The sequence below is a fragment of the Vollenhovia emeryi genome, unplaced genomic scaffold (genome assembly GCF_000949405.1).
Source record: "Vollenhovia emeryi isolate VEMERY1.0 unplaced genomic scaffold, V.emery_V1.0 DF940285.1, whole genome shotgun sequence".
Taxonomy (NCBI): domain Eukaryota; kingdom Metazoa; phylum Arthropoda; class Insecta; order Hymenoptera; family Formicidae; genus Vollenhovia; species Vollenhovia emeryi.
In genome coordinates this window covers 234-10,585 of record NW_011966081.1, presented here as the reverse complement: position 1 = coordinate 10,585, position 10,352 = coordinate 234, and the positions used below count along the sequence as shown (strand labels likewise).

Sequence of the window (10,352 nt, the reverse complement as noted above, 5' to 3'; positions counted from 1 at the left end):
CTACTTCAGCTCTTAGGCTTACTCCCGGTGAATCAAAATGCCATCAATCATGGCATTTTGATTCACCGAGAGTAAGCCTAAGAGCTAAAGTAGGAGTAAGAAATAAAATGGATTTATTTCCTTACTCCTACTCCTTACTCCAGCTTACTCCATGTATTGTAGACCAGCCTTCAGGCCCGGTCTACAATGAGTCGTTAGTCGTTAGTCAGAAGTCGCAACTATATGTTGATCCTTTTCCTTTCTGGGTGGAAGAAAAAGGACCGACATATAGTTCCGACTTCTGACTAACGACTAACAACTCATTGTAGACCGGGCGTAAGCGACAAGCTAAAACCACGCGCTACAATACACGTCGTGCGCGGATCATGTTTATTATCTGGACTGGTATTTGACCTGCCGCCGGTGTTCCCCTGCCGGTTCTTGCGTTGCGACATTGTTTTCAGCGTCACGAGCGCGCGTGATCGTATTTACGCTGTTCACCGTTCCGTTGGGGAGATCGACGTGTGTAGGCACAATTATATCGCCCGATATAATACACGGCTCTTCAGTGACGCGTCCTCTTTGCCGCGCATCGCTCCTAAGCGTGAGAGGGCTCCTCCTTGGCAGGACGACCGGTTTTTCCTACGGAGAGACAAACACCTGTTGCCCGTGCAGTTCTACGTCCGGGTCTAATAACGCTCGAAAATGCCGGCGAACAAATGGGGTGAGTTATCGCGTGGAGCTTGAGAGGCCAACGAAGACGACACGATTAACCTTTTTAATGGAGCATTGGTGGGGCACGTTCGCCGGATATGCGTATCGTTGCTTTGCCTCGCTCGTTGGCGAGACTAAAGCCTAATCTACAATGTGCTCCCTGCGTCTAGAAGCATTCTATTTTGTAGCTAATGTATATACGTTTACAAAATTTACGCAAGTTGATAAATTGTATATTGTATATTGTATAATCGTGCATTGTTGACAAATTTGTTGAGCGTTTTGATCTGTTTATATAAAATAGAATGTTTCTAGATGCAGAAAGCACATTGTAGATTAGACATTAGATTCTCTCCTCTGGATCGCTTCCCAGACGCGAGCTACGTTTTATTGGCAATTGTCTGGCAGCTGCGTAATTTAGACGTGAAATTTCAACTAATCAAGTCACTACACTTTTCTGTGCGCAAAATAATTTTGTATCGCACCGCGTGTTAAAATAAGGGAGTGTAAATCGAGAGCGTTGTAACGATTACAAAGAAATTGATGCTACTGAACGAATATATAATAAAAGAACATGGGAGAAGAGATAGAGAGGGGAGTCCCCTATTACGAGATAGGCTCCTAACGCGAGGTATTGGAGCTTCTGCTAAATTGATAGGCATCTGTTGGTCCCACCGTGAATCCATTGCCTTGGAGTGAATTCTGTTTAGTGGAAGATTGATTGTTAGATCGCGTAATTGTTGCGGAAAGAGACTGGCCATTGAATTTGGACGGTAAAGACCCTATCTCGTAATAAAGAACTTTCTTTCGACTGTTCTCTCAATGTTTATATTTAAAACGTATCTTCTCCGATATCCTTCGTAAATTTATATGGACAATTGTATTATCTACATAAATTCGTAGATCATGTAATTGGATGATTATGGTCGATGATGCTGATCAGCCTTGAAATTTTCAGCCCTCTTAAGCGTGTTCGACAAGACCGATCTGTTACCGGTGGCGCTAAAGCTGCGCGAACTTGGATTGACCCTAATTGCCTTCGAAGGCACCGCGCAGGCACTGAGAGACGCCAAGTTGCCGGTGCAAGATGTTTCTGAAATCACAGGAGCACCTGAGATGCTTGGCGGACGCGTAAAGACTCTCCATCCTGCTGTTCACGCCGGTACGAATGAATTTGCTACCATGAAGTAACCTTTCCATCCTCGTCAAAATGCCGTTTCATTAAATGCGATAAGTATTGTGCGACGGCGCGCACAAGCGACGTGTATCCCCGGAATTTTTACGCTCCTGTTTCCACCGCGACAGGGATTCTCGCCAGGCTGACCGATTCCGACGCGCAGGACCTTCAGAAGCAAAATTACGATCTTATCCAAGTGGTAGTTTGCAATCTCTATCCCTTCGTGAAGACCGTGATGCACTCTCTCGCTCGCTCGCGCCGCAAGTGGTGGTGCGTAACCCCGCGTGTTCGCACGACTGACGGTGGCTTCTCTCTTTTCAGAATGCGGCGCGTCCATGACTCCCGCTAACGGTAACACGCTCTCGTCGTCGTCGGAGAACTCGCCGAGCGGCGGTCACGCGGCACAGGTGAGTCCTCGCGAGTTTTACCCGACTACGGGGCTCGCTAGCGGGGAGAGAGGGACACGGTACCTTCTCCACCTGTTAGCGAGAAATACCTTCGAGATGGATAATCGAGTTGATGGATCGGACGACAGGCAGCCCGCGATGGGAGTCGCGGGCTCCTCTCGTTTGTTCGAATCATTTTTCTCCTCTGTCACTCCGTATTAATTGGTGTTTTTCCTTTCCGTAGAGGAAAGTCCCCTATTATGAGATAGACTCCTAATATGAGATAGCGAGGTTCCTGCTAAGTCGACAGGCATCGTCCGTTGGTTCCACCATTAATTCACTGTCCACGGAGAGAACTCTGTTTAGTGGAAAATTGATCGTTGGATCGTGTAATCGTTGCGAAAAAAAGACTTGCGATTGAAATTGAATGGCGAAAATCTTATACTCGTGTAATAGACGGCTTTCCTGTATCAATCCGAAGTACGGGGGGATCAAAAGCGTTTAACAGTCGCATGCTTTTGGTAAAATGCAACGGACGAGTTCGTTAAAATCTGCAAATACCTGAGATATAAAAGTTCGCGTGCGGAGAGTGTCTTGAGATTGAGAACGTTGTGTCTGCGAGACGCTACTCCGCTTTGGCTGTTCATTGAACGAAGCGTGAAACCCACGAAAGATCTAGAAAGAGAGACACGCGCGTGAGAATCGTCGAGTCGGAGGTATTTTCCGGGTCTAAGATCCTTGGGGGGGGCCTAGTTTCACCAAACGTCGCTTAACTTTAGTCCTAGTTTAATTCATGTTTGTATCCTAAAGTGAAGGCTAGTCTACAATGTGTTCTTTGCGTCTAGAAACATTCTATTTTGTAGCCAGTAAATACGTTCAAAGTGTGCAAGTCGATAAATTGTACATATTGGACAATCGTAAATTGTCGACAAATTTTTTTAAGCGTTTTGATTTGCTTATGTAAAATAGAATGTTTCTAGTGGAGCTCCCTAGTACACGCGTACTAGACTGCACGTGTGATCCGTGTTTTTAACTTATCCGTGTTGTAATTAGTGTGCACGAATTTAAAGAATCTTCATTTACGCGGATCCGTGAACACGTGTTCACGAATATCCGTGTATGTGACGTATGTAAACATGTAGCCGTGTACAATGTCGATAGGGAAATATTTAGAGAATTATGTGACAAAATCTGGATAAAACTTGGAATGCTGGAATTATGCGTGTACATATGTCGAACGACATATGCAGACATGGAGATCTTTCATCAAATTTTGATAAATATTTGCACACGCATCGCACATACACGGATCTTCGAGTAGACGTGTCACGTACGCAGGTGCACGCAAATGAAGGTACCTATCCGTGTACATGGATTACGCGTGAATCTTAAAACACGTATCCAGCTCACTTTATGAGATATTAATTGATCCTCTTTGTAAGATTGAAGCAACGTTGCAAGTTTTAACGACAAAATGTTGCTCTCTATGATTTCTCGTACTGATGCGAGACGAATCAGAAAATCTAGCGCGGAGGTTTAAGATGATGTATATTGTTGGTGGTATGTGTGATAGTTGCAATTGTTATCTTATAAATTTGTGTCTTTCAGATGGGGCAGGGAAATTCACCAAAGTCTCATGTTCTCAAGAGAAGCGCGGAGGTAGATTTAGATGGTAAGTAATTTTGTTATATACATATAATGAATCCTGAACTTTCGAAAGCTTGTTTGATGACGAGAAGGCAACCGACTTAAATTTATTACTTAATTAGATATTACCGGCACGAAGAAGCGTCATAAAAATTCACAACCGAAAAATGCGGTATGTGCATTAAACGAGTTAAAAACCAGAGCCACGTACAAAGTAGTGGGTCAGACTGGACCCACACATGCTCCCTTATTCACGATCGCGGTACAGATCGATGGCCAGACGTACGAAGGGCAAGGACGCACCAAGAAGATGGCAAAGCACGCAGCTGCTGAACTTGCTTTACGGAACATCGTCCAGTTCAGAGATGTGCCCGATGTTCACCAAGCTATCAATACTTGCCAGTCTGTTGTGCCTCTTGAGCCAGATTTCACGAGCGACGTGACGGAACGTGATAATCATCTTGTCAATGCATTTAAAACGCAAGAGCCAAAGAATACTAATAAGTTCTTAGATAAAGGTCCAGTGGCGTTGATTATCGAATTGTATCCGAGCGTCACGTATAATTGTATATCCGATAACAGGGAGAGTTACGCAAAGTTCACAATATCGCTATCTATTAACAACGAGACGTTTGAAGGAACGGGCCCGAATAAGAAACTGGCGAAAGCCGCGGCGAGTAAGGCCGCTTTAGCGAAATTGCGAAACGTCCACAGTTCCTCATTTGGTTTGCCGCTTCCCATACGCGTCAACTCCTACCCTTCGCAAGAACAAATGTCCTTGCCGCAAATGCTGACCGATAAAATCGGCAGAATGGTTAACCAGAAATTCAGCGAACTTATTCAAAGCAAACCGCAACACGCGCAACGTAAGGTCTTGGCTGGTGTTGTAATAACGAAGGGACAAGAGGCGGAACTGATATGTGTCACCACCGGTAAGACGGACATTTATCTCACGTTCGACTAAAATGGATCACATCTATTAAGCATCTACTCGAGTGTCTTTTTTTTTCTTCTTTTAAGGTACGAAATGCATCTCGGGTGATCATTTGAGCCAGACTGGCGGTGCTCTAAATGATTGCCACGCGGAAGTGGTAGCGCGACGGTGCCTCTGTGAATACCTTTACAAACAGTTGGAACTCCACACTGAAGATAAGGGCGCTGAGTCCATCCTCGAGCCAGCCAAAAAGGGATTCAAATTGAAGCAGGGCATCGAGTTTCATTTGTACATCAATACCGCCCCCTGCGGCGATGCGAGAATTTTCTCACCTCACGAAGACAACGACTCCATAGACAAACATCCCAATAGACGAGCCAGAGGTCAATTGCGTACGAAGATAGAACCCGGCGAAGGGACTATCCCTGTAAAGAGTAACGAGGGTATTCAAACCTGGGATGGCGTAATGATGGTACGTACCATTTGTGCTTAAGACGAACGCACCAACGTGCGTCTGCCTTGTTCACAAACGCACGATTTTATAAGTTTATCCCGACTGCCTTTTATCGATATTTTAATTTGAGACTTGAATTAAAGGGTCAAAGACTGCTGACGATGTCGTGTTCGGACAAAATAGCTCGGTGGAACGTACTTGGTGTGCAGGGTGCACTCTTAAGCCACTTCATCGAGCCAATTTACTTCCACAGCATTGTCCTCGGCAGTCTCTTGCATTCGAGTCATATGTATAGAGCGGTGTGCGGTCGCATTGAAAAGACTATACAGGGTTTGCCTCCGCCGTATAGACTTAATAAACCGTTAATGAGTCTAATAACATCTTCTGAGGTCAGGCAACCTGGAAAAGCGCCTAATTACAGCGTCAATTGGACAATCGGTTTGTGCATATATTCTTTCATCTTTTACAGAAAAAAGAACCGTGCAAGATGAACAAATGTTATTTTTCTTGTTACATTTTAGGACAAAGCGAAGCCGAAGTTATAAATTGCACGACTGGCAAAGATGAACTGGGGAAACCTTCTAGAATATCTAAACAAGCATTCTTCAGGCGGTTCTTTGCTCTCTTGTGTAAAAAACTTCCGACTATAAACGATGTTGACAAGGATAGTTGTCGCCAGTACAACATGGCAAAGTCCTCAGTACAGGATTACTCGGTAAGTAATTTTGCATCTTAAACAATAACACGTATGTACAGACGTATAAAATATTAGTCATTGCCCGATATATGTATATCATATGCTGTTGTTTTTTTTTCTTGGGTAGCTTGCCAAGCATCAATTGAAGGATGCTTTTATGAAAGCACAGCTTGGAAGTTGGGTGAAAAAGCCGTGTGAGCAAGACACGTTCGACATCGATATCTGATTAAATCAGAGTAATAATAGCGTAACGAAAAACGTAAAAAGCCCATCGATTGATTTTGTAGTTCCTAGTGCAAAATAGATCGCTCGTTCAGCGTGTCATGATATGGCAGAATTTGGTATCAGTAAAGCATAAATCGTAGGATCTCGCGCATGTGTTCTTTTGCGCCCTATGATCTCGATATATTTACCGTGTTCAGAGTGTATTACGAATTATCGATAATTAATAATTTCGTTGTAGTCGATAGGAAGATTTCGCGCACCAAAGGGCTTTGGACTGTATATTATTTTGACTTGTTAATAGCAATAATTGTTGACGAAAGATCAATTCAGCACATATCTACACAGGATTTCTTAGTGTTAGCGTGACTCGTAACGTATTTGCTTCTCACCAACTTTCTAATTTCATCCGAAACCTTTCTAACTTTGCCGCATTATACGAAACAGCTACTTAATGAATCAGTACAAATAATCTTTTTCTTTGTGCAATCAACAATTTCGTCACTGTTATCATTCCAACATTTTTACTTTTGTTTCCCTATTTGCATAACATATTTACATAGGCTTTAAGGCTAATCGATTACGATTTTAAATATAATAGTTTGGAATTAAAACTAGTTTTAAGAGGCAACATTAGTGTCTTATATATGAATGCATTGTACCTACGATGTCCCCAGATAACATTCTATGTCAGAAATACGCAAATTTTAATCTCAATTTCTTATAATTTTTTTTCTTTCAACAAAATTATAATTTGTCGCTTGATGTAATTACATCTAATACGCACTTAAACGCGTGACACAAACATCCATGTATCATACACAATGAACATATCTTTGCGTAAGTGTGCATGCAAATTTAACGGCGTCTGTCACGATATTGCGTATTTCTATGTCCAGGCATCCGAGACTCGGAACTTAATTATTTATGAGTTAACGAAATGCTATCTGGGATCTTTTTTGTAGGACATTTAGATATCGTAGCAACGAATTAAGTTGCACTTTGAATCCTCAACGGCTGTGATTCAGATCTGGAATGGGTCTTAATCGTAAAAAGTAATCGTTGCACAGTTCGGTGAAAAAGACGGGACAGAATTTCTCATGAGCACTTGCGTAACAATTGCAATTTTCCATTACAGCAGCAATTTATAATATTCTTGTTTACCCTTTATCCTTGCTAGAATCGGGGATGCAATCTTCGCTGTAAATTCGGAGATGTAATTTTACACATTACCTTCCGCTATGTTTTCAGCAAAGATCATTGTTTAAATGTTAGGCAGAAATATTTTTAGCAAAGACCATTGTTTAAATGTTAGGCAGAAATGTTTTCAGCAAAGATCATTGTTTAAATGTTAGGCAGAAATGTTCAACGGCAAATTTTACAAAACTCATCACATGTATAATATTTTAATATCAGGATCGAAAGGCTATTCGTGTTTTGTCGTAAAGTCTGCACAATCCTAGTTTATGTCGATCAGATAAATTTTTATCGAGGTATACTTGTAAAAAAGGTGCATGATCGTGCAACATTTTATCTTTCTTTAATAAAATGAAATAACACACTTAAAATAACGTACGACGCTTCACCACCGCTTACTGTGCCATATTCTTCGCGAGCAACAAGGTTTAAAAATTCATTCGATCTCACGTAGGAATTAGTGTTTCGAATGCTAGCTGCAAAACGCGAGGCAATGAATGATAAAACATGTATTATCTTAGAGCACATGCACTTTTTTTTTAATCCTATGACAGAATTTTATCCGATGTAAACTAGGACTTGTATATAAGTAATCTGCAACTGTCCGCAGTCGGTTCAATGTAGCGATTGGTTTTGGGGATGTATACTTTCGGGACGTATTTAAATAATACGTGTATAGGAGTTAAAGGAACGGAAGTGATTGATGATTGATGTAAAAAGAACACGATAATAATTACGTACGCAACGTGAACGGTTACATACTTTTCCAGGTAAATAAGTATTCATATATTTAGAGGGAGAATCCTAAGGTCATTGCCTCACTGTGCCAGTATTATCAGTACAATTCTGCCCGTAGTGACACACTGCCCGCGTTGGTCCAGTTTTGCATATAGAACTTATTTAGTGGAATTTAAGTTAATGCAAAAGAATACAAAAAATTATAGTACTTTATGTGTATGTGTAGGTGTTAGCGTTTAGTGAAACATAAAGTATTATTTCAGATAGATATTGTTTAAAGAAAATTGTATTAGAGAGAGAAACGATATCTTTTTAGTTTTAAGCGTATGCCGCACACGCAATCAATTTTACGGTGACCATTGAACGCCTATTTTTCTTTTACGCTTTTCAGCAAATGTATAATGAGCCGATGTATTTACATTTAGAATTATTCACATTTAGATTGTCGGAGCATTTAAAATATCGCGTCCGAGCAGTTCATTTGTTTATTTTTTCTAAACGCGAGATGCATTCCATTTGTCTTCTGTTTCGCGTGCTTCTCATTCCCGTAAAACAGATTGCGTGCAGCGACTAAGGTCATTGCCTCACTGTGCCAGTATTATCAGTACAATTCTGCCGTAGTGACACACTGCCCGCGTTGGTCCAGTTTTGCATATAGAACTTATTTAGTGGAATTTAAGTTAATGCAAAAGAATACCAAAAATTATAGTACTTTATGTGTATGTGTAGGTGTTAGCGTTTAGCGAAACATAAAGTATTATTTCAGATAGATATTGTTTAAAGAAAATTGTATTAGAGAGAGAAACGACATCTTTTTAGTTTTAAGCGTATGCCGCACACGCAATCAATTTTACGGTGACCATTGAACGCCTATTTTTCTTTTACGCTTTTCAGCAAATGTATATAATGAGCCGATGTACTTACATTTAGAATTATTCACATTTAGATTGTCGGAGCATTTAAAATATCGCGTCCGAGCAGTTCATTTGTTTATTTTTTCTAAACGCGAGATGCATTCCATTTGTCTTCTGTTTCGCGTGCTTCTCATTCCCGTAAAACAGATTGCGTGCAGCGACTAAGGCTGCATTCGGAGAGACGCTATTGGTGTTTGGCTCGCGTACGTTGCAGTCAATATGTGATACCAGTCGTGTATTTGTGCCAAGCGCAATACGTACCAACAGCTCAATAAATTTTGCTTTGTCTTCTCCTCGTCTGTTTTTCTAATAGATACGTTTCGTCGAAAGGACGACATAGTCAGGTTTTCAATAGTGACGGCGGAAAGGATTATATTTAATAATGTGCGCTATATCGCGCGAGTAAGTGTATGTCAGAGAGAAACCTGAGAGCGGCCATCCCAGCCTCGACGAGCACTTTTTCCAACGCTTGACGCGCCGCCTGAGAAAGTGGATGTGAACTACATCCATTCCGCTCGGTAACGAGACATGGTTCGTGTCCGTACTATGGTTCATGTCCGAACTATTCAGATGAGATGGATGAGATGGATCATTATAGTCTGACAAAAGCCGATAATTTCATTGTTCTGGGTTTCTCTCTGGTGGATAAACCCAGAACAATGAAATTATCGGCTTTTGTCAGAGAGTGGTTTGATTTACCGACAGAGTCGCATACAGTTTTTGGAGGTTTGTAAAGAAACGTAACCTCAATATGTCATTATTATAGATACAAATGAAAATAATTATGTAGCATTTATGTACAAACTAATACCAGACCCAAGTGTAGAATGCATAGTAGAACATTTTCATATAAAAAACATTGAGGTTTGAAGTCTAATTCGTATCGCATTATGTATTGCAATATTTGTAATACATAATGCGATACGAATTAGACTTCAAACCTCAATGTTTTTTATATGAAAATGTTCAACTATGCATTCTACACTTGGGTCTGGTATTAGTTTGTACATAAATGTAAATAATAAGATTTACAAGCGCAAAAACGGTATCCGACTCTGTCGGTAAATCAAACCACTCCAGCATCCCCTTTTATGTCCATTCTACACCTAGAGATGATCCTACTTGTGGCTCATCCGATACTCGTTTCTATACCTAAAGCTAATCCTACTTACAGCTTATCCGAGGAAGTAGTATAAAGTGTAAAAGGTACACTGTAGTTGTACTTTGGTACGATTGGAAACCAACCAAAGTGTAAACCTTTTACACTTTATACTACTCCCTCGGATAAGCTGC

At 41.1% G+C, this 10,352-nt stretch overlaps 1 protein-coding gene across 2 annotated transcripts; it reads left to right on the top strand.

The window, feature by feature from the left end:
* The first annotated feature begins 2,165 nt into the window (after positions 1-2,165).
* On the top strand, positions 2,166-8,848 carry LOC105556152 (double-stranded RNA-specific editase Adar-like). Of its 2 annotated transcripts, XR_001008537.1 has the most exons (8): positions 2,166-2,277; positions 3,865-3,928; positions 4,026-4,835; positions 4,924-5,309; positions 5,435-5,729; positions 5,813-6,006; positions 6,116-8,216; positions 8,721-8,848. XR_001008537.1 is itself a non-coding variant. In XM_012003226.1 (7 exons), exons 1-7 carry the CDS (start codon positions 2,206-2,208, stop codon positions 6,212-6,214), a joined length of 1,920 nt encoding a protein of 639 aa, XP_011858616.1. In that variant the 5' UTR covers positions 2,166-2,205; the 3' UTR covers positions 6,215-8,434. The 2 variants fall into 2 exon arrangements, 1 of the variants encoding a protein (XP_011858616.1); XM_012003226.1 differs by lacking the exon at positions 8,721-8,848 and having other exon boundaries at positions 6,116-8,434.
* The last annotated feature ends 1,504 nt before the right edge of the window (positions 8,849-10,352 follow it).

Coding starts and splice junctions, on each gene's coding strand:
- LOC105556152 (XM_012003226.1), top strand. CDS start 2,206: ATGACTCCCGCTAACGGTAACACGCTCTCGTCGTCGTCGGAGAACTCG. Junction 5,730..5,812: donor CAGCGTCAATTGGACAATCG/GTTTGTGCATAT, acceptor GTTACATTTTAG/GACAAAGCGAAGCCGAAGTT. Junction 6,007..6,115: donor CCTCAGTACAGGATTACTCG/GTAAGTAATTTT, acceptor TTTCTTGGGTAG/CTTGCCAAGCATCAATTGAA.